The sequence below is a fragment of the Protopterus annectens genome, chromosome 1.part0 (genome assembly GCF_019279795.1).
Source record: "Protopterus annectens isolate FY-2018-M chromosome 1.part0, PAN1.0, whole genome shotgun sequence".
Lineage (NCBI taxonomy): Eukaryota > Metazoa > Chordata > Ceratodontiformes > Protopteridae > Protopterus > Protopterus annectens.
The window spans coordinates 104117288-104143093 of NC_056725.1; the positions used below are offsets into that span (position 1 = coordinate 104117288).

A 25806-nucleotide genomic window follows, 5' to 3' on the forward strand; every position below is an offset into this window, starting at 1 on the left:
AGCTAATATTGTCATGAAAATGTTATAATCAGTGTTTAGTAATGAAATCGTTCTATATGAATCACAAGATTTGGGGTCCTTACCTTGTTTTAATATGGGGAAGATAATTGAATATTTCCACAATGGGAGTGTTATATAGTTTTGCTTAACTATACTAAAGGCACTCATCATTTTCTTTATTATATATTCATGAAAAATCTTATATAGTTCAGGAATTATTCCATCCAGCCCTTGAGCTTTATTATCTTTTACATTTTTTATTTGCTCTTTCACTTCTGTTAGTGTTATTTGTTTATTTAATGTTATTTTGTTGCATTGACACCTTAGTAGTTATATTTTCTTGAATAAAAGTATTTTATAACATTATCTGTCTCCAAAAGTGGTGTGAACCATCACTTTTATATTTAATCTCATTAATAAGATTTTAATTGTTTATTTTTTTTGGATCTTACTGCTATTTTATGTAGCTATTTGGGATTTACAGCATAAGATTGTAATTTCAATTTTCCAGGTTTATGGCTACCTTATGATTCAGAACTTCTAAGTATTTTTGATTTAACTTAGTAATTTTGGTATGTGCTACTTTGTTATTTGGCTTTGCATCCATTTTTATCTTGTCTATGTTTTTTGTAAGTCTAAAAGTTCATTGCCCCATGCTCTCCTTTTTTTAAGGTACCAAGATTTTGTTCTACCATATATATAAACTTTAAAGGTGTCCATAGTATAATATCAGTCACTTTACCATTATCATTTGTTTCCATAAACATGTCTATTTCTTTCATTATCCATTTCCTAAAGTCTTTTAACTTAGTTATGTAAGCAGGAATTCTCTGTAGAAATATTAATTCATCTGTATGCATAGTTAATGTAAAGTTTATAGCATTATGGTCCGAAAGTGGACAAGTCATTATAGATATGGCAGTTATTTTAGAGCATATATTATTTGATACAAAGACCTTATCAGTGTTTGTTTGTGTACCAAACTGATATGAATAGTGAGTATAGACTAAGGAATACTGTTCTCTTATACCATGTATATCTTTAAGGTTCATCTGGTTTGTAAAGTCATTTAACTTCTTGGCTTGAGATGTTAGTTTTATTTTACCATTTTTAGAAGTATGATTGCCTGATAATAAGTTAAAATCAACTGTTTCTCTAATTTCCCCCTTTACATTTAAAATAATCATTTCCAGATAATTGTCAACATATTTAGTACTCAGTCCTGGTATCCAGTATGTATTAATATAAGTATAATACTTCCTATTGAGTTCCAAAATAGCCATGCTTAACATCCCATATTTATCTGAAATTATATCTATAATTCTTGGCATAGTATACGTATTTTTTTCATAGAATAAGAGTGCCCTTCTCTTAGTCTTAAAACATGAATCAGCCAGAATGGTACAGCCATTAAATAAATATTTTTGTAGATCCTTTTTTAATAGATGGTTTCCTGTAAAAAGATGATCTGGGCTTTATGCATTTTGATATATTTAAGCAAACCCTCTCTCTTGACATTATTGTTCAAACCATTAATATTTAATGATAAACATTTATAACCCATTGACTATAATGTGTATGCTATTACTAACTGAAAGACCTTTCTTCCTTGTTGACTTGAAATCTACTGAAAACTTGCTTATTATGGATGCATAACATGTATTAATCAATACTTTCAAAAACCCCAAACTATTTACAAACACATACACGAAACATAAAGTTTCTGGTTTAGTTAAAAACTTAACTAAACCATCCATTCACTACCTCTCCAATACCAAAAGACACAAATTATCCATCTCTCCTTAGAATATAGTATAGAAACAAAAAAAGAAAAGCATTATGAAAGCAACTAAAGAAATCTGAATCCATGAAATATACATTAGAATAAGAATGTCCAATATATCTGAAGCTATATGAATATGTCACATATGATAATAGCACCTCTAATACGTAAATATGCCAGAAATACACATCAGATCAAAGTATGTATAAACATTAGAAGTTGAGGGTTAAGAAGATTGTCATTAGTTCCAAGACTTTTCAAGAAGCATCAGATGATTTAACCATTTTGTCAGTCATCTATCTAACATTTTTCATGTAAGGATCTGTTGAATATATATATAACACTTATTACAATATAACTATTATATTTTGCAATTATACACATATTACTCATATGTATTAACAATATCTATGTTAAGCCACGGTGGTGCAGTGGTAGCGTTGTTGCCTCACAGCAAGAGGTTTTCCTGTTCGATTCTCGGCTGGAGTGCCTTTGGTGTGGAGTCTGCATGTCCTCCCTGCGGTTGAGTGGCATTTGAAAGACGTGTAGAATGGGTGTACTTTCGTTGAAGGTTGGGTATTGATCTGGCACCTTGGCATGCATAAAACAAATCTACTGCCAATCATTAGCGGACCAGAGTTCCGCTGTGGTGACCCCTAACCAGGAAAAGCCAAAAGAAGAAGAAGAACATTAACAATATCTATGTTGATGTCTTTCATCAGGAAGGGGGGAAAGAGAGAGAGAGAAAAAAAAAGGGGCCTGACAACCCTCTGTTTAGTTACTAAAGGTTTAGTTATGTAACATAAGTCTGATGTTAATATGCATAATGAGTTTTTTAATGCAGCTCCTAGTTCATTTGATGTCATTTAGCTACTAATAGTGTCACTGAATCTGCAGAATGTATGCATCTATAAGAGAACAGAAGCATTTTCAAAAGAGTTAAACACTTTTATCAGAACTAATTATTTACCATTTAATGTATCTAAGTGAAGGATAACAGAATTTCAAGAGAAAAGAATTTTAAGTACAACCATTTAATAAGTTCAAAAGGTCAAATGATGTAATCACTTTTGTTTCCTCAAGCTGCAGCTTCATAAACTTGTTAGTATCTGAATAGGGTTATGTACAACAGAAGTTGTCTCCAGTGAAGGAAAAAGCATTTTCAGTGGGAAGTTCAGATCTTGAAGCTTTTAGAGTTTACAGAAAGAAAAAAAAAAAAAAACGCTCAAGCTGCTTTGTCAGTGCATGTCATGAATCTCCACAATGAGAACAGACGCACAGAACACCAGTTTCTTCACAAAAATCAACAGCATGAAAATAATAGCCATTTCATATAAAACAGCTATTTAGAAGTAACAACAGCTGCCTCAAATCAGAAATCATATTATATCATTTCAAGCATTTACCCATCAGTTAACCAGGCCAGCGAGAGAGAAAAAAAAAAAAAGAAAAAAGAAACCTAGTATATATATATATATATATATATATATATATATATATATATATATATATATATATATAACTTATATTTAGCTAGCTATAAAACACCATTAATGTACTGTATTAATGTTTATATGTATCTAAACAAAGAGCCTAAAACATCTAGTTAGAAACACTAATCAGAAACACCTTGCTACCCCACCACTGACCCACTAGAAAAAATGCACTTTGGTATTAAGTCAAATTATACTATTACTGAAAAATTAGAAGACATACATCTTTTGTAGTTATTTAAAAGGGAAAAGTATGTAAAGTACTTATAATGGGGAAAAGAGAGAAAAGGAATATTAGTAACAAAAAGAATAGGAGGAAAGAAGAGAGAGAGAGAGAGAGAAAGAAAATGTTATTTAAATACTCAGTACTATATGTAACTAGAAAAAGTAGATATAAAAAGGAAAACAGAAAGTTAATAATAAAGATGATTCAAATTACCTTACAGCATAGAGACTTTCCAGAATCAAGCATATTATGATTCATAAAACAAAGCATTTAAAATTAGAAGGAATTTATTCATTTGTCCTTTAGTTTCTTAGTTTTGTTAGGTCTTTCCTTCACAGACCATCCATTTTTTGTTGCCTGTCTCTTCAAACTCTGGGATGACCATTCCATTTCTTCTATGTCCGTCAGTATTTTCTTCTTTTGGATAAATTCTACTGCTTCTTGTAGGAAATCAAAGATCTTCACTCCTTCTGGTAAGGTGATTTTTATTCTTGCAGGAAAAAGAATTTGAGCTTTAATATTGGCTTTTTTTCAAGGACTTAACTAGAGGAACACACTCCTTTCTTCTGAATGTGACTGTAGAGGAGTAGTCATTGTCAAAATGGATAAACAATTAGGATGAAGCACACCAGGATCCACTGAATATTATTTTATTGAGCGCTTTCATCTTTTATAATAAAAAACTTTGTCAGAATAACAGACAAGTAAAAAAATCAAACTCTGACCCAACTTAAATAACACACCAATTCACTAGTGTTAATTGCCAGTTAACTAAAGGGTATATGCCTCTAAAAGGACATATTCCCTAAACTAAGTATAAAACAAATACTGATGTTAGCCAGCATCATAGACAAATCAAATAAGTATTGTAATAAGCATTAAAATAAATTGACAAATATTAATAACAAATGTGCAAAATATACAAAATATATATACATAGACATACCGACATATGTATAAACCCATGAATATGTATATGTGTATATATATATATATATATATATATATATATATATATATGTGTGTGTGTGTATATACAATAAAAGTGACTGTCTAAAATAATTTTGTCTATAAATACATAAGTATTTACATATATCCTTCTGCCCTAAGCCTAAGAATAGAGTTTATGGAAATAATGCTATTAAGTCCTGGTTGTTCACGTTTGTGTAATGTAATGTTTACATAAATGACCTTAAGTACAAGAAAGATGTTAAACATAAAAGGGATGAAAATGAGTATGCTCATCATAGAGCATACCCTCCACCCCCCCTGGGACAAAACAAACAAATTCAGTACGCCAACAGCTTTGATAAAGAAAATTTGCATGATTCCAGTGATTGTAGGGGTTTGAATAATAATGGCAAATTTCACCCTGACCCTTTAGAATATCCCCCTCTGAGGAGGTCCGAGCGACTGAGGAACCAGGGAGGGGGTATGAATCATTACAATTGGAATTACAGGGGGAGGGGGAAATGTACTGAATGTATTGAATGTATTCAATCTTCCTAACCCAGCTTCTAACCAATGTCTTGAATCTAATAGTGTGGTGAGAGACAATAATGAGCCTTTCTTTAATATAATAAAGAATGCATGTGGAGATTTTAGTATTTATAATTACAGTGACTCCACTTTTAATAGGAAAATAGTTGATGTTTTTGACAAAGGTCTTTATTTTGTCATTAGTATGGACGAAGTAATAGATGATGTGCTAATTAACCTAAAACTGGATGCAAGAAAGTTGAATTTACAGTTTTATTTTAAAGGAATGCCTCTTACCCCGATAGACCATGAAATCTGTAAAAAAAACTAGTTTGTTTAATCCACCACCATTACATTCTATAGTTCAGACTTTGAAAAAATGTGTGAATATGATATACGTAAACTTTTTATAAGTAAAAGCAATTGTTTGCCTAAAAACAATAATTTGGATGTGAATGAAATGAAATTGTTGAATGATATCTGTAACAACAAGGCAATCAGAGTTATGAAACCTGATAAGGGGGTGGGTTGGCTATTATATACACCAGCTTTTATATTGATACAATGTTAGATATACTATACACAGATGTTTACTGTGAGATAAGCTTGAATGAAAAATCATTTTATATAGGAAAGTGGACGTGATGTTAGATGAACTTGTATTGCATAGGGAAATCAATTTAGAAGAACATCAATTTATGGAGGTAAAATGTCCCAAAATTCCATCTATCTTTGGTATACCGAAGTTACACAAGGATTTAGCCACCCCCCCTTAGACCTATTGTTGATGCAAAGGCATCAAAAATGTATTTCATCGCAAAATTCAAAGAAACACAGTTAAAATCTGTACTAAATGACTGTGCATGGGTGGTGAAAGATTCTTGGGACTTGCTCAGGAAAATTAATAAGAACATGTACCATGATGCCCTTCTTTTTGTGACAATTGATATTAGGGATTTGTTTTTTTGTAATCCCACATGACACTGGGGTTGAGTGGTTCTATTTATTTCTTTGTCGGTATTCTAACCTTAGACATGATCGTATTAGGACCATTAGAACCCTTATGGAGTTAGTTTTAGACACAAACGTCATTGTCTTTGAAGAAAAGTTATTCAAACAATGTAAAGGTGTGGCAATGGGGGCCATTTGTGTCCCTATATTTGTCAATATAGTCGTAGCATTTTGGGAACTATAATTCATTTTTAATAGTCAATATGCCCAATATTGGAGGTATTATGGAAAAAACTTGGATGATATAATTATTTTATGGAATGGAAATGAGGAAGAATTACAGAACTTTCTGACTTTCATAAAACAAAGTACAGATTTTTTTAGATTTCACCCATACAATAGGGAAGGATGAGATAAACTACTTGGATATCACTATCAGCAAAGACACAGAGACTAAAGGTTTTAAAACAACAATTTTTAGAAAACCAACCTACTCTAACACCCTCCTACATTTTAACAGCTTTCATCCACTATATCAGAAAAAATCCTTGGTAAAAGGGCAGGGTGTCCATTTGACTAGGATGGTATCTGAGTGGGATGAATTTCTACATCAAGTATAAGTATTGAGGGTAATGCTTATACAAAGGGGTTACCCTGAAGTATTTTTGGACAGAATCTTGCAAGAAGTGGTTGATAAAAGAGAGAGGCGCCACTGTTTTCCTCCACTTGGAAAAGGAAGTTCTTTACAAGTGGGGGTGTCTAAGGCAGAGACCAGTGATTTTAACAAAATCAGCTATTTTAGCTATAATAAGCAATTTATAGGTATCAGCCAGCTAATTCAACACAACTGGAATTTATTCAGTGCTAGCTAAGACTTTCTTGAAATTGTAGGAATGGCCCCAAAAATAGTCTATCAAAAAGACATTACATTTAAAAATATGTTAGAGAGAACCTGTAAGGTTAACACAGGGATAGGTGGAATGTCCAAGTATGTTTTTTGCCTTCAATGTAAATATATAATAGAAGGTACTGTGATAAAAATACCTAATTATGGTAGGCATACACACAAAAAGAAATATTGTTGTAGCAGTAAGTCAGTAGTTTACATTGCCCTTTGTGATCTATGTCCATGTTTTTGTATTGGGAAGACTATCAATGCCCTTAGAAGTAGGGTATATCAAAATTTTTATAATATAAAAAAACAAGATGCAAAAAATTCTTTGGCCGCACATGTCCTTAAAAATGAGGGGCATAGTTTTAAGTTCACTATACTAGAGCAAGTGACAATGGGGGATAGAGGTGGCCCGTTGAATGATTTTTTTAGAATTGCAAGAATTCTTAGGCTTAGGGCAGAAGGATATATGTAAATACCTATGTGTTTATAGACAAAATGATTTTAGACAGTCACTTTTATTGTATACACACACACACACACACACACACACACACATATATATATATATATATATATATATATATATATATATATATATATATGGTTTACTATCAAAATGTCGATCGCCCATCGTCGAATGTACATACTGTCGACTCCTTTATGCGAAAGCTGTAATGCCAATTCCTCAAGATATCAACAAAAAACACTGAACATCGACATTTCCGACTGCTACACCACAAAACAAGTGCTACCATGGGTCAAAAGGGGAGCGAGATTATGCATTTCAGAATATCGGTGTTCGACATTATCAACAATCGCAGTTCGGAGTTCGCGTTAGTGGTGTCAGCAATGGGCGATCGACATTTTGATAGTAAAAATATATATATATATGTATATATATATATATATATATATATATATGTATATATATATATATATATATATATATATATATATATATATATATATACACATACATATTCATGGGTTTATATGTATGTCGGTATGTCTATGTATATATGTTTTGTATATTTTGCACATTTGTTATTAATATTTGTCAATTTATTTTAATGCATATTACAATACTTATTTGATTTGTCTATAATGCTGGCTAACACCAGTATTTGTTTTATACTTAGTTTAGGGAATATGTCCTTTTAGAGGCATATACCTTTTAGTTAATTGGCAATTAACACTAGTGAATTGGTGTGTTATTTAAGTTGGGTCAGAGTTTGATTTTTTTTGTACTTGTCTGTTATTCTGACAAAGTTTTTAATTATAAAAGACAAAAGCGCTCAATAAAATAATATTCAGTGGATCCTGGTGTGCTTCATCCTAACTAGTTTGGGACCTTTGGGCACGTCAAAATGAATAACTTTTTCACCCATCTTGATAGGGGAATCAGTCCAAGCTGATTTCAGCACTAAGTCCTTGTCTTACGAGGAAAGAAATCTATTATAGACCTGGGGTTAGATGAACTCAGAGATGAAGCTGGATTTGTCAGGTACTGATGAGCCCTCTCAATTCCAAAGACAGAGACTCAGGCATGTTTAGTGCTGATGAAAACCACTTATTGAGGAATTGACTCATGTTAGCACCCTCTTCTTTCTCAGGAATTCCACATATTCTTATGTTATTCCTCCTTGATCTACTTTCAAGGTCTTCCAGTTTCTCAATCAGCCTGGTGTTTTGTTTCGGAAGAAATTCATTGTGATATTCATTTTCCATCACTCTGGTATCTAGGTCAGTTACTGTTTCCTCTAAAGCAAGAATCTGTTCAGATTGTTTTTTTTACTATTCCATTTAGAAGTTCCAGTTGTTTACTGCATTCTTGTTTGATAATATCCATTTTGTTTTCAAATTTGTCCATTTTTAGTGACAGTTCTTGGATGTTTGTTATTATAAGATGTAGTTCTTTCTTCACTGCCCTCTCCTGGTGTGGCTTCTTCAACTTGCTCATGTTGAGATCTCCAGTAGAAAACTTTTTGACAGGAATAATTAAAAAAGTCTCTTGAGTATGTATTCATTTTTAGAAAATAATAAAGAGTCTATGTTAATCTAACTTTTAGTATAATTTTAGTTAGATTTTTCTAAGAATTAAAGTATATTTCCTGTCAGGATATTAAAATCTAAGCAGAGCGATGGATTTCTGCTGCTATCAGACTGGCATCTTGGCCACACCCCCTGGTAGAGGCCTTTCTTATTAATATAGCAGATATGTCAATAGTCACTGTGTCTGCTGATCTCCAAGAATAGCCACTTCAGTAGATGAATTTTTCTCACTGTCTATATCACTTGGAGCAGTTCAGCAACTCTAACTGCAGGCCTCCTTTCTGTAAATATCAACTGTGTAGTTTTGGGACTTAACCATATTAATGTGTTTTCTTTTAGGTGTAAGCCTGTCTTCAATTCTATATCAAGAGTTAGAGATGTAAGGAGCAGGGGTGTGGGGATAATGCAGGAGCAGGAATGCAGGGATGTTGTGAACTGGCCAAAGGGGACATTCATGCCCTGAGTATGGGGGCTTAAGATTTAAAGAAGAGTCATGAGAGGTGGGGCATGAAGAATGTAACTAAAGCATTCCACTACTGCAGAAAGCCTTCTGAAATTCAACTAGTGTTGTTGAAATGTACAAAATCATACAGTGCATGCTATTTGTCATTAATTGGATGGAGAGGTTAACCATGCTGATTTTGTGCATATATACAGTGTTACAGAGACTCACCTGAGAAAGGAAATGATAAAATTAAAATACTTGACTAACTATGTAATAAAACCATATATATTATTTGTCCATTTTAATATGTTTGTAGTACCACATGTACATCTCAAAATCTGTATATTCCTTACCAGATATACAGTCAAAATATTTAGAGTCATAGGTGATGCAATTATTCTGTTCATCTTTACAGCAACAACTCTTTCCATTGGATGTCCAGTGGACTGACAGGTCAGGACAGCAGACCTGTGTGCTTTTTTCGATTATTTTTTCCCCACAACAGATGTGAGTTGCAGTACTGTACATTTCTAAGGAGAGAAAACAGAGACAGCATTTCTGCACTGTATCACTTTGTGTAAATAAACAGTTTTGTTTTTATTCAAGCTTGTACTGAAATCTGTCTATTACTATTGAAAGAAATTTGCTCTTAACAGTGAAATAGTGAAATTTCATATTATATTAGTACGCAGCTTTCTAACTCTTTAGTATTGGTTATGCAGTGTAGGAAAGTTAGTGGACTATCTGTAGGGTAGAATGTGTGTGACTGCATAGTGTAATAAAGCATGCCTTATAACAACAGAGATAGGTGTAGTGGAGGGTTTTCAGAGAAAGAATTCTATCAAATATGCAGCTGACAAAATATTATCTTACCAAACCAGATAGCTATGAAGGACAGGGAAGTTTAGAACCAGACAGTGAGCTGTTACTTCACATATAGTGAAGTGTTGATCAACTACACTTCAGAAAGCTCTGTACTACAAATTCAGATATCCTGAGTTGATATTATATATTCTTGCTCATGTTGACATTGTTAACACTTAAATTCATATGAAGAACAGTCTGGGATCATGGACAAAGCTTACCCAGGACACAGAGGGACACATGTCCCAACTGGGCCAGATTGAGTAGCTCAGTATAAATACAAGTGCCACAGTTTGGTAGATGTCAGAAACCCATTTCCACTTAGGACTTTCACAGTGTGAGAAGTATAGCTTTTAATGACCTTCTGACCTGGGAAATGTTTTCTGATGTCCCAGTTTTGTTTACCTCATTCTGTCACTGCCCACTTTGATGCTTGCCACTTATGAATAGCAGTAGCAAACATTCCCAAGTTGCCATTTATCAAAAGTCCTTTGTGGCACCTACAGCCCTCACATTGAACATGTCTGGACTCTTGACAGCCATTTACAGATCGACTTTGTTGATGATGATAGAAACAGATGTACTTCTCAACTGTACCTGTTTTGGAGGTGCATACTTACTTTCAGGTTTCATTTATCTCTTCTCACAATTAACTTATTTTAGTTATGTGTTCCTGTTTTCAGGATTAATTTATCCCTTTACACATATTCTGAAACCACCACTCCCCCATCACACAAGATTTTGAAGCTGTTTAATACACAAGAAAACCGATCTACAAAACCATCATACTGGTGACATGAATAATTTAAAGAAAGAGGACTTGTGTTAAATCACCCTCTTTCATAAGCAAAAATAAATGATTTGTGAGGTAAATTTTTTTGAATTATCATTCGTTAAGGTCTACAAATTTTACACTGTCTCTTTGATAATTTGCTTATACTTTTTCTATCATTTTTGCTAGTCTCTGTTATTTAAACTCATGTTTCTGAGTACATAGTATTCCAAAATCTTACTGGAAGTAAGAAGAGTTATAAGCCAGACTTTTGGCGGGATACACTTACTTTTCAAGAGCTTTTGTACTTGTTTTCAGTGTCTGCAGGTTGAGTGGTATTTTACAGAGCTAGCATATCACAGACAGAAGGAAGGAAGAGAGGAAGGAGACGGTGAAGGAAGGAAGCTTTGTTACCTCAGCCAACTGCCATAATTTGAGGGCTTGCCACAGGTGTGGGTCAGTGCACAGATTGCTTTATCTTTTAGTAAGTCCAGCTTTACTGTGATGAACCTATCGACATATCTACTGGCAAGATATTAATTCCTTCCACTAAATAATTACTCTTTCTGTAGTAGGAAAGGTAGTGGACTATTTACAGGGTAGAATGTGAGTGACTGTATTGTGTAATAAAGCATGCCTTATAACAACAGAGATAGTTTTTAGGAGGGTTTGCTAGAAAGAATTCTATCATATATGCCGCTGACAAAATATGATCCTACCAAACCAGATAGCTGTGAAGGACAGGGAAGTATAGAGCCAGACAGTGGGCTGTTAATTCATATGTAGTGAAGTGTTGATCAAATGCACTTTGGAAAGCTCTGTACTACAAAATCATGAATGTAGATCGGTAAGATTTGATTTGAGGCAGCTCACAAACTACTTAATTTATACTTCTAAATAGTGGGTGCAAATTTTGTTTAGGAGGAAGAATTCCTATTCTGCCACAGTCAGAGAAACATTTCTAACAAAGAAACAAGAATGACTGCATCTGCATTTTTGTACAGTGTATGAAGCTTAGAGGACATGGCCTAGTAAGAGAGAATAAGGTATTAATTAAAGGTAAATAGTACAGCTATAGTCAAATGTATATCTTAGCTCCCAGACTGTGTATGTCTTCATTTTCATCAGTTTGTCATTCGTTGTTTATAGCACACAAACACACTCACGCACTTGCACATATACAGACTCACTAACTATGGGTAATGCCTTATTTCAAACCTTTTAATTAAATTAGACTGCTTGACTTACCTTTTAGACTATGGTGCACTGTATCTCAAAGGAAGATAAATGCATTTGCATGTGAAGTATTTGTCCTAAACTACCTGCATGTAGTTAAAGGGCCCAGAAATGTTTTATACTACTTATTAAACGATTCTTGCTAGCAAATCATAAAATATTGACCAGGATTCAGAAACTAATAGGGTAATGCACTAGGCAAAATTTTGCGGGGAGCAGTGGTGCATAATTCAGCAACATAGATAGAACCACTGAGCAACCAATCAAAATTGTGCAGCCAGCATCATATGCTAATGACAAAATATAATGATATGGAAATTATCTAATTATAGTAATTAGCCCAGTCTCAAATGCAAATGAGAGTAAACAGCATGGCAGAGTGATTCAGAAACATATAAAAATGTACAATTAGCCACAACCACCAGAGAGGAGGATATGTACACCGTGATTTCTTGATGAACATAGGCCACACTAAGATGATAGCAGCAGTAGCGGTAGTAGTGATAGTAGTTGTAACAGTAGTAGTAGTAGTAGTAATAGTAGCAGCAGTAGCATTAGCAGCAGTAGTGGTAGTGGTAGTAGTAATAGTAGCAGCAATAGCAGTAAGAGTAATAGTAGCAGTAGTAGTGGTAGTAGAAGTAGCAGTAGAAGTAGCAGCAGTAGTAGTGGTAGTAGTAATAACAGTAGTAGTAGCAATAGTAGTATTCATAGTAGTAGTAGTAGTAGCAGTGGTAGTAACAATGGTAGTAGTAGTAGTGGGAGTAGCAGTAGTAGTAGTAACAGCAGCAGCAACCATATTAGCCAAACACTGACTGCTGTCACAGCCATTGTCTGCATCTGGGTGTGTTATCATTCACAGTGTCATAGAATCATCCATATGTGCCTAACCTATGATTACCTCCACAGCAGAAATATAGTCTAATGCTTTTGTGAAAACAGAGACATTATACAGAAGCATGTAGACGTATGCCATCCTAACATGGAATCCTGTGGGATGCATGGAAACCAATTCCAGTTGCCATGAAGTTATGTGCAGCACCAACAATCCTTGCTAATAAGACCTTCAAACAGTCATCAGGGGACATGGTGGTTGTATCACAAGCATCCACCTTGTGACTACTACATGAGTTCCTTGATCTTTTGTTCCAGCATATGGAAGCACATAGGAAGTTCCCAAGGACAACAGAGAAGAGGAACAGGACTTTGTTGACATTCTACTCAATAGCCTATTTTCTTGAGGTTCTAGGGGACCACTATTTTCATCCATAGCACTATCAAGGCCCCTCTAGGTCCACACAGGCAGTGGTGTGTCAAGTGAAAAGGTTTACGTTCCATCAGCTGCCAGGTGGTGTGCAATGCATAGATTCTTATATACAATAGCTCACTTCATCATCCAGGCAGTTTCTGTGATTTCCACATCTGGCACATATCTAACCTATATAAGCAATTTGTGTTGGGTGACTTGCCACAAGGACATCTTATTGGCAATGACAGATATGCTCTGGAGTCATGGCTTCTAACACCGATACACAACTTAGGGAGCATGGTTGAGGTGCAATACAGCACTGCACTGTCCCAAACCCACAACATTATTTTGTGTGTGTTCAGATTAATGAAGACCTGCTTCTGCTGTCCAGCTTCCACCAGTGGTGTGCTGTAGTACACTCCGGATAGGTGCAGTAAGATATGTGCTCTTTGTGCAGATTTGCAGACCATAGTGCTATGCAGACAACTAGAGCAGAGGATTTCCATCAGAAGACCAGATAGACCTGAGCTAGAAGTGGAGGAAACACTAGATGAAGAGCTGTCAGAAGAGCCAGTTGCAGTTCCATGCAAACAGCAGAATGTACTCCACAGCTATGGAGTATGGGTCAGAATGGACAGAACAAAGATTAAAACCAATGCATATAACATTACACCAAGGTTATGCTGTACAGTGCTTTGACTGTCCAAGCTGTGAATCAGACATCACCTACCCATATAGCACAACAGTAAAGACAGGGCACAGTTGTCATCATATTCATGGGGGGTGGGCACAATTACAGGGATCAGCAATGGGCATGTTGGTGGGAGGGCTAAGGATGTGGAAAGGCAAGTGAGATAGGAACAAGAGATTTGGGGAAGCTAAGTATACTGTGCACTGAGGGGTAGTATTTCCTGAAGGAGTAGGTGTCCACAGGTAGTGAGTATGTGCTCAGAATGAGTTCCAGGGGACACAACTCTGGCAGATGTGTTTGTACTATGTGTGTAGATATATATATATATATATATATATATATATATATATATATGTAATGGGAATGACATAGACCATGAACACCCCCTCCCCCAGCCATGAGTGCATTCCCTCAGAAGAACGTTACTGGCACCAACACCCACAGATGAGTACAGAGATGAACCAAGAGACCATGACCTGTGCCATGTGCCTGACCACCATGTAGGCTATGTCAGCATGGCTGGTCACACACACTGGCTAACCAGGCACCCCACTAGTGTGTTATGTGCAGGAAGAGGTAGCAGTACATAACCTTGACCTACTTGGTTTCTGGGGAATGCCCACAGTGGAGGCAGTATCGCTTATGCCATGCAGTACATCTATTGCCTCTGCTATGGTAGTGCTGGTGTCTACCTGTGCCTGGATGTTAGTACTGCACATCTGTTGAGTAATGCCCATTGTGACACATATTTCAGGCAAAAAGTAGTAGCCATTTGCAGGACACTGGCTCACTGCTCCCAAACTCCTGTCTCTACACTCTGCAGTGGCATCACTACCCACTGCATGGGCATGGACAGAGGATGAAAGCGCTCTCTAGGTAGGGGTGCTGTTCATGAGCTGGCCTTCCATGGGCTCTGGGGAGGTAGTGAGGGTTATCACAGACAACATAACTGTGGCATTGGAACTGGGTGGTATTGAGCCTTCTATAGCCACTGTTGCCAATAAGTGCAATGTGATCTCAGACTGTGTTAGTGTAAGACTTCCATCATTGTCAGTGTCCAGTGCAGCACTCACTCCAGTCATGCCCTGGAAGACCCCCATAACCATAGCATCCATGAAAGCAAAATGTAAACAGCTGTGTGTAATACTGGTAATATATGATAATCCCAGATCCCTGTTATGTATCAACAATGCAGATAATAGCTGGGCAAAAAAAATGTAAAAAAAAATGTATCTTATGTAGTGTGCCTTTATGTCTGCATCTCAAATGGGCCTGTAATGAAGATATGGCAGTACCAAACATCCCTGTGTTCAGGTCACAGACATGCCACTAAAATTTATTACTGACATAAGGAAAGACAAACTTCTTTGCATTTCCAGCAGAGGCACAGAATGGAGCATCCAGTTCAGTCCCACAGCTAGGCCACCACCCAGTATCACAGTCCTTTCAGGCTCCCCAGACTGGGACAGCTCCTTAATGGCAGTGAGGGTGACCTGTGACAAAGGAACCCCGCCTATGGTCATTCTCTTTGGTGCATTTGCTTGGTCTGTACAGTGGGTATGTAGGATCATGTTGATGACCCTTCAACAGTTACAATAGACTGTCCTGTCATGGTCACTGACTGCATTTACAAGTGCCATCAGCTCATGCCACACATGTTCCTGGAAGACTTGGGCACTCTTGTCTCTGCTCAGTATGCTAGCATATCAGTATTTGCCTAAGAAAACATCTCAAGGCACTCTTTAGATGCTGTGTGTATCAACTTGTAAATAAGGAAATATACCTGTGGTCAGTGAGGGGGTACACAATATGGGCAGCACCTTCTATACTGGTCATGGAACCATGTGGCAGCTGCACCACAATAAGGTGCCCTGTCTACCATAATTGCAATATCACAGAACACTTATCCATAGCAGTCTAGTAGGGCATAATGGGGACCAACTGTGTTCTATCAGCAGCCTTCACTTACCTGTGCCCAAGAAAGCATGGCTATTATGTGTTGCACATATGCATGCCCACCATATATCACACATCCAGTGTACCATCCCAATCCCACCCAGTCCACTATTTTCCATGTATGATGAATGGATGCAAGCATTGTGCATCACAAGACAGTCCCCTCCATCTGAACTACCTACCAGTGTACATAGTGTTCCTCACATGGCCCATAACCATAACTTTGACGGGCTACTGATGCCTGCACCTGAGCTCTGTCCTCTTCCATTCATCATTGTAACCCTCTCTGTACTCCCACCCCTGTTAGCAGGTTGCTGTGGAGCAACCTCACCATACCTCTCAACCTGTCAGTGCAAGAATCTGGACAAGGTCAGAAATGATGGAGGGACAAAGGCCCTAAAATAGGGACATATTTTAAATATTGCTGCCATACCTCTCAACCTCTTAGAGCAAGAAATCTGGAGAAAGCCATAAATAATGAGAGGACAATGGTCCCTAAATAAGGAAAATTTTAAATATTGCACTTACAAATTTAGAAAGTTCATAGAATAACAGATTTTGCATTAGCATGAATTTTCTGAAGGGTATGAAGTCTGAAACTCAGATTTTTACAATTACCCAGTCAGTTTCCCCACATGCTACTTGCCTGTGTACCCTTACCACATCAGATATAGATCAGTCCTAGACTAATATAAATATCTTCATTGGGATCTACCCAGCATTTCTGGAAAAAACTTGATAAATTGATGAGAACTGGAGGGTGGGTGACTGTGTTTATATCTTGCAGTTTTGGGGCTAGTAGAGTAGCAGTTACATTAATCCAGAATTTTAGGGAAAATGTGTCTGAAGCACACATTGAATACAATGAGTGCCAGCTCTAGACTATGCAGTGAGGCACTTGCCAACCCATGCACACTCTCTGAAGGCAGTGAAGTGGTCTGCATATGCAAATGACTTCAGTGGGGCTGCGGGCTTCTTAATCCACCTCATGACAACTAGGGACGCTGACCACAACCATGGTTTGCACAGGACCAACACCTTTTGCCCAGTGCATCTTTCTCTGGTAGCAGTGTCACTGACATATGTATGGTTGCAATATGCTAGAGCATGCCACATGATATCCACAACATGCATTGATGCAAAGCTACTACTATTTTCCTCTGAATAGCAGCCTGTGTGGTTGTTATGGCTTCTGAAGTGTCTGGGAAAAATATTGCTTAATGCAGGAAAGAGGCTAAAATATTTCTCTGCCTGCTGCATCAGGAACACCAGCAGCATCTGTTGGGGGATGTCTATGAGGCTCCACCATTACAAGGTGGATGCCTGGCACTGTCTAGTTATGGCTGTGAGTGGTGCCATCATCAACTGCTCTGGTGAGCAGTGCCAGTATAATTTCACTGACTTAATGAAGCACCGCCGTGACCTTCATAGCCAATGGGAGGAAGAGGTTAGAGATAGGGAGACAGAGTTCTACAGTAAGTAAAATATACTTGTGTAACATGCACTTACCCTTGACAGTAGATGGTTGAATTTCTTTAGGCAATATGGGTTGTACCCTGCCCTGGATACAAGTGGCCAGCTACACAAAACACTAGCTCCCTCCCATACATTTATTCTGACTGCTGATTAGCTAGTCCCAAGAAGGGAAATTAGCAGTCATAATGAAGCTTCTGCAGGACTTTCTTGTCCATGCAGAAAGAGAGATGAGCATTACAATTCTGGAGCAATAAACAGCAACAATCAAATATATAAAGTAGAAACAAAGAACCCTACTTTATATGCCAACTATAACTATATACAAGAGTGGGGGATGAAGGGTGGATATGGCTACTGTAGCAGAGAGGAATTTGAACACCTAACGTTATGGGTGAGTACAGCTTCACAACTGCACAATGTTCATCATTCCTACTGCTTTAGTAGCCATTAGGTTATATGGCTTGATTACCAAAGCCTATCCAACATTGGAGGAGGAAAGATACAGATTTAAGATCCTGTGGAGAATGGGCCTAGCAATGTTCGATTTGAACCTGGAAAAGGAGTCCAGTTTGTAATGCTTTGTAAAAGTATGTACAGAGGACCATGTAGCTGTGTCAAGAATGCTTGTAGACTCCACCCCTTTCCAGTACGACATTGATGAAAACAAGGTTCTGAAAGAATATGCCTTCATACTGCACAAATGGATTTGCCATGGTGGGAATCACAAAAAGCAATAGCTAAGAACAACCAGCTGGAAATTGTCTGTTAAGACACAGGATGTTCGCTTAGGGCTAAGTTCTGTCAAGCTAGTACCTGATCTGCCTATGAATATGACACTATATATATATATATATATATATATATATATATATATATATATATATATCTATATCTATATCTATATGAGTCTATGTTCTTTACTCAAAAGTACGGTTCATCGAACCTTACTTCCACAAATTGACTTCCGCGAAAATGCATTTTGTTGCAAATGCACTTTCTCGGACAAATAAAAAAAGCTAAACATAAAAAAAGCACATTAAACACTAATATGCAGGGTGGCAAGCCCCCCCTGCACCCCCACACCCACCACTTTAATATTCTCACTCCGAGATTGCACTACAGTGGGGAAAAAGGGAATATTCCTTTATCCTCATTGTACTACAATCTCAACAAGAGTTTCCTTAGTTGTATATCAACAGTATACGTTGATGTACAACTAAAGGTGCATGCTAATGGCATGTTTTTTTTGTTTGTTTTCTTTAGCGAAAGTGCATTTTTGACAGAATGCACTTTCGCTAAAGTAAATTCAACAAAGTACAGTTTGATGAACCGTACTGTCGACAAAACAACAAGGACTCATATATATATATATATATATATATATATATATATATATATATATATATACATATATATATATATATATATATATACACACACATATAGTTATATTTATAGTTATTGATGACTTGATTCAATGTAAACTCTGAAACCACTTAGGGCATAAAGCAGGGTTTTTTTTAATGAGACCCTGTCTCTGTGGAATATGAGATAGGGTTCATCCATCATCACAGCTGGAAACTCAGATATTCTTTTTGCACATGTCAGAGGAATGATGAGCACAGTTTTTCAAGTCAACAACCTTAAATTTTATTTATTTATTTGACATTTGTTAACCGGGTTAGTCTGGCTGGGTAGATACCATTTTTCAGCAGAGACCCGAGGAGAAAAGCTCCAGTAGAATTCTTAAAATATAGTAAGTATCAGACATATCGGTTCTTGTGTTTGCTATTGTGCTTAATGCTCGAATTATGGTTTTTGTTTTTTAGTGAAGTTATTTCTCATATTTACATAGGAGAAATGTAGTTTTGTCTTATACATTGCTAAGAATAAGCATAATACAAACATTTGTAGAGGTCTATTGAAGAGAGGTCCAAATAAAAAAGAAGTATTGTATAAAACATTGTAAAAATACATTGAAGAATGGTATGTCACACAAAATTAGGTTATAATTAAAAAAAAATAGTAAAGTAACAAACTTGGTTAAAATTAGAAGACATTTGCACCATCAATGTTGCCTAGTGGGCAGGTTCAAATGGTGATGTAGTCACTTTTCCAGCATATGTAACCAACATGTTATGCTAAGGATCCACAAGAAGACTCTCAAACAGTAACATTTATTCAAGCAAAAAAAAAAATAAAAGAGCTAAATGACTTCATCCTAAAAATAACTTCATCAGAACTGCTGTTAAAATACAGTCAGGCCCTTTTAAATTCTTAAATGCACAATACCACTGCTGCATAGTAAATAATATAAAAATCTGAACATATTTGAAATAGAAACAGCATTTGAAAAATGTTTAAAACATTTAAAAATACTTAGATTCATAGGTTCACAGGTTATTACAAAGCTAGCTGCCCCTTCAGGCCATTTTAAGTCATCAATTTCTATTTTTGTGCTTGAAATAACATATCCCATTTGGTTATAGACTGGCCTTACCTATTTCATGGTCAATAATTGTATATTACCCCTAGTGAAAACAACTGGGATCATACCAAAGATAATTGGAGAGAACCCATGCACGGGATAAAATGTTTAGGAGCTGCCTCTGTCCATTAATAGCACACGGGGCAGTTCTGTAGGTTTTCCATTTTCCATCTGTGGACAGGATGAACTCTGTTTTATGTGGATGGGGAATCTGTTCCACATGAGTGGTGTCCTCTGTGAGATATACCTGTCCCTTCAGACCATTCTGTCTATGTTTCAGAAAAGGTTTAGATCCCTAGACTGAGTATTTCTGATGCCATTTGACTTGCTGATATGCAGTAAATCCATCAGTAATGGGTCACAGGATGCCTGGCATGCCAGATACAAGTCACCTCTTAGCAGTCTGTAGGATACTGAGTATAGTAACAGGGCTTTGTGTCAGTCCATATAGGACATGTTGTTTAAACCTTGTATCTTTTTAGGAAGGTATCTCTGTTGTTGTATGTGTCTGGACAGATACATGCCAAAGGGGGCATTATATTCAATAACTGGGCTAATGAAGATTGAGTAAAGGGGGACAATGGCATCCCTAGATCTAGACACAATCCCTTTGTTTATAAGGTATGCAATATATAAGGACTTTCTTACTACAATAGACACATGTTGGTCAAAAGTTAGGTCACTTCCAGTTAAGTTCTCAAATCCCAAACAACTCAGTTAACTCTTAGGGGCATATTGTCAATATGACAGATCCCTGGTGTAGATGACTTCCAAAAGGATACAGTAATGTATTGTTTAGCATTTAGCTTCAGTCTGTGATTTTGGCACAAGTTATTTATTTGGGACAAACCTTTCTGCAGGATGTCTAAGTCATTTGAGGATTCAATGACTGTTCTTAGGTTGCAGTCATCTGCAAATGTAGTCAGACAGAGCCCTTTGGAATTGTCTTTTACTGCAGAAAACAGATACCAAGCAAGTGAGGTCCCAGCACAGAACGCTGGGGGACACCACTGGTGACTCTCCTCTTTGCGGAGGTAATTTCCCCTATTTTTATTATCTGTGTCTTATCTGTGAGACAGCTAGCACTCTAGCAGGTGTCATAGGGGGTTATTCCCAGTTTATTTACCTTTTCTACTATGCCTGAGTGGGAAATTGTGCCAAAAGCTTTGGCCAGGTTGAGGTATGCAGTGTGTGCGGATTTGCCTTAATCCATTGCTTTGGTGACCTTTTCAAAAAAATCCACCAGATTGAGTAAGCATGACCTGCCCTTGATGAATCCAAACTGAGACAGGTCCAGTGTTTGGAGGTCCGTACGTCCTGCTTGATTAATTCCATGATAAGTCTTTCCATGGCTTTACATATGAGGCTGGTCTAATATGGGTCTGTAATTGCCTGGGTCTGTGTAATGTCCTCCCTTATGAAGGTGAATGACTGTAGCTGTTCTCCATTCACTTGGTACAAAACCTGCGTGGAGACTGAGACTGAACAGTGTTAGAGGTCTGGATAAATTGTGCTTCATGCTATTTAAGATGCATCCTGGGATATTGTCAGGACTCATTGATGCAGTATTTTTAGCTTTTGATAGCACATTTAGGACTTGGTCTTGTCTGATAGCTGGAGGCAAGCCAGTATTAGGTATATCTTGAGAGAGAGAGAAAGATAGAAGAGAGAGGTAATGTTAGAGCTAAATTTATAGGCCAGTAGGCTCCCTATATCTTCACTCTCAGGGTAGGTAACATCATTCACAATCATCTCAGTGCATTGCTGCATTGTGCTTTTGAGATTATGAACATAACTAAAACATGCCTCATGATTGTCTTTGGCTTGGGTTGTTATTTTAGCCTCAAACTTAGTTTGGGTAGATTTTATTAAGCCCCTGAGTTGTTTGTTTATTTTAGTGACAAAAGCTCTAACATTCTGGGAATTACTCTTCTCACATTTGGTCAGAATTATTTCCCTTTTACTACACAGCTTGTTGATAGTATGGTTCCATCATGTGGGCTTCTTTTTGTGGTTTGCCCGACACTTGATTCTACGGGGTACAGCTGCATCTGTGAAACTGTTTACATGCTGATATAGTGTGGTGGTGTACATTTCTGTGTATTCAATGGAGTTAACTGGGTTTGGTGAAGATTTGAAACTTGCTAATGTATCACTTAGGAGTAGATAGTTTGTCTTAAAGAAATTTCGGTACTTGCGTATTATCGCAACTGCACTTTCTCACCAGGCCGTTATTTGCGTATTCGCAACAAAGCTTTTTCGCCAACATGTTATTAATATTATTGAGAAAGTAGTTGTTTTGCACTTGATTTAACTGTACTAAGTAGGATTCTTTGACATATATTGTCTCTACCACAATATTTAACTAAATGAGATCGCAACCACACTTTCTTGCCAGCCCGTTATTTGATTATGCAAATGCAGTTATTTTAAAATATATACAAAAATAATGAAGGGGCAAAGGCTGAGAAATAGGGGCATTTTGTAAATAATGCTCTTATAAATTTAGAGAGTTGTTAGAATAATAGGTTTTGAATTACCACGCATTTGGTGAAGCCTGAAACTCAAATGTCTGTCATTATCGACTGACTTCTATCTCCAGAGACTTACCAGAAAACCACACATTTCATGAGGAACGGACCGAAAATACAAGTCAAAAATCTGAAGAGTTGAGACCTATGCTGAGTTTCATAGCAGATCCCCTTTAGCCACCTCTGTGCAATAACAGTGCTACACTCTGACTGAAGCAGTTAATCTTCTGAGCTGAAAAATTTGCAAACGTACATGATCAGTTGCAAAGTGACATGAACCTTGTAACACTTGAAAGTTACTCATCACACAAAACACATTTAGTTTACAAAACTTAATAAGACTTTTCTGGGATGATGTGGGCAGACAGATGAAAACAGAAGATAATGCACATGAAAACAATGGATGATTTTTATTATAATCATACAGACAGTATCTTCACTTTACTGCAACCAGCACTCAACGTGGTTGGGAGAATATGTGGTTGCAATAACACGTAAGTACCAAAATTTCTAAACTTACCTGGCATGGAAGGTTTCTCTGGTTTCAGTTTTATTTTGAAGGAGACTGCTTTACTGACAGACTTAACAAGTGATGACGATACCAAGGGATGGTGCAAGATGCTACCATATTAGTAAGGGCAAGAACCTAGTGGGTACTCTGTCTAATTGTTCCAGGGCATTTTTATTGACAAAATCCAGTAATCTATGTGCTTGTGCACTAGTGTTTATAGTTGGATAGTTTAGATATCCTACGAAAATAGTATTGGGTTTAATACTGAATGATTCTAGTTTTTGTAGACAGATATTGAGGCTTTATTTTGTTGTAGCGTGTGTTCTATAGCTAGCTAATATATGGTATAGGACCTGCTGATGGTTATTTGGACATGAAGAAAATCTAGTACATCTTGTTGCTTTACTACTTTCAAACCACTAATGGAGACAAAATCATGTTGCCCTGCTGGGTAGTGGGATCTACGTACAATTGCCATGTTAGTTATGTGCTTCAAGACACAGTTCCCATGGTCCAACCCTAGAGAGTCAGCAGGAACTTCTTCAAAAATACAAAAATGGAAATCATCTGTGTGGCAGTTTGTGGTATGTCTATGTAATGCATTAGTGTCCTTTGTTGTAGAGATGTCACAAATGCATTCATATATTCTTTTTATAAAAAATCTTCTTAGTCTTTCTTACATAGAAAGAAGGACATAAGTTAAATGTTGCAAAATAGACAACACCTTTACTACCACTGTTAAAATTTGAGGTAAATTAAATAATTTTCTGTCTTATCCTGAAATCAGGGCTCTCTCACTTGAGATCAATTTTTATTGTTGACAAAATTCACACTTATAAGTTCTCATCTTCCACCTAGTACTGCAATCATATTTTGTCTTTCTTTCTAAATTCTCCTTGATTTTTCTTCCCCTTTTGTATACAGAATTGAGTTGGTTTCCTGCTTTTTCTTCCACTTCTGGGTAGTGAGTAAATATTTTCCACTTGGTACTCCTAATTGTTTTTTTTGTTGCCTCTGATTCATGATGATAATCCAGGATAATTACTTTTTCAAAGTTCTTTAGCATTGGGCGTTTCAGATGGGAGACTGAGTTAATTGCCTCATTACCAACCAATGGTGCATATTTTGTACCTTACCATGCTGAGTTTCTTGTCGGATCTCATTTACTAAGCTAGGAAGGTTCATGCACACCATTTTAGTACTCTTGTGTCAGTCATCAGTATTTTTTTCATTTGTCTCCTCATCCTTAACAGCACTGTAGTCACCCAGGTACTGCATTGACACCCATTACTGAAATTGCTTCTGCTGTTTTGGTAGCATGGGCTCAACAAGCTCATTCACCATAGATGCAATACCCAGTACTGTTTCTAGGTATCAGTCAGCAAGTGAGCCAGAGCTGCCTTCCTCCCCTCCAGGATAAGAGAACCAGCACTGTCTGCCCAATCCCATCCTCTCCAGCTCATCTCTTCCAGTGCCCATAGAATAAGCACTGTTCTTCTGCAAGCAATTTTTATATTAAAATAATAACACACAAAACTACATACAGTTTACAAAACAGATTATAAATAAATATACACGAATCATACAATAAACCATAAAATTTGACTAAAACATATTTCAAATCACATTTAATTGACATCTAATTATACTTCTTTAATAACTTTTTTAATGTTCTCCAGTATGTAAAATTAGGTGTTTTTCTTTAAGTAGGAATAAGTACTTCAAATTTTCTTTTCCTCCAAATTTCATATCACTTTCATACTGTTCTCTAGCTCTCAAGTGAACATTTGGCTTATTCATCCTTCCATACAGTCCATTTTTGGAGCAAGAGTCATCAACAGACAGGATGACTCTTTGGTCCATGGCAGAGAATGAAATTTATCAGGAAATACAGATGAGTTTTTTTCAATTTTAGATATCAGAAATTATGGAAAAATGAAACTATTATTTGTTGTAACTGCATGATAGCAAGCACTTTTCGGGGAAAGACATTATTGTTTAACTTTACTGTTTACTCTGTTCTGATCAGATCATTTGCTTCCTCATGTTTTGCCCCAGGAGTCAAATCGTACCTTAACTAACACAACTGCAAGGTAATCCTACAATAATACTCACCCTCTTGAATATTATTATTCACTGAAACTAAAACTGTATCACTGGAAAATAAAGTGGCAATGTCAACATATACAAACCGTCTATCTTTAAGGAACTGGGAAAATATAAAAACTTTCTCTGAAAAAGAAAAATGTTTCATCATTGCTCTAAAATATACACTGATACACACATCTGTATTAACACAATGAAACTGAAGACTCAAGTCGATATGGGCTAAAGGTTTGGTCTTGCTGCTTTTCATGAGTATACCATAAATGCAAACTAGTTTGTGCTGTAAAGGCATTCCACTGAGTAAAAATCTCTGTTCTTATTCATCCAAGAAAGTGAGTGTCAAATAAAGAAAGAAATGCAGGTCTCCGAGTAGATGCACAGAGGATCCAGCATGAAATCCCCTGGAAAAAACAAACTTGAAAGCTACTAGGACAAAACTGCCAAGTTTGCTACTTATTCATCCTCCTTTATCCATCACTGTAAAGCTCTGCATATCCTTGCTGGTTGGAACATCCCCTCCACCTCTTCTCCATTCAACTTATAACAATACATAAAATCATACACAAACCAATAGTCTGCCCAGCTTTTACCTGTTTAATCAGCAT

At 36.5% G+C, this 25806-nt stretch overlaps 1 protein-coding gene across 1 annotated transcript in view; it reads right to left on the minus strand.

Annotated features, from left to right (window-relative positions):
* LOC122814817 overlaps positions 1-25806 on the minus strand; it is a 405132-nt gene that overhangs the window by 172317 nt on the left and 207009 nt on the right. The window contains exon 5 of the mRNA XM_044087134.1: positions 9678-9854. Coding sequence (XP_043943069.1) covers positions 9678-9854 — 177 coding nt within the window. The remainder of the gene's footprint in view (positions 1-9677; positions 9855-25806) is intronic.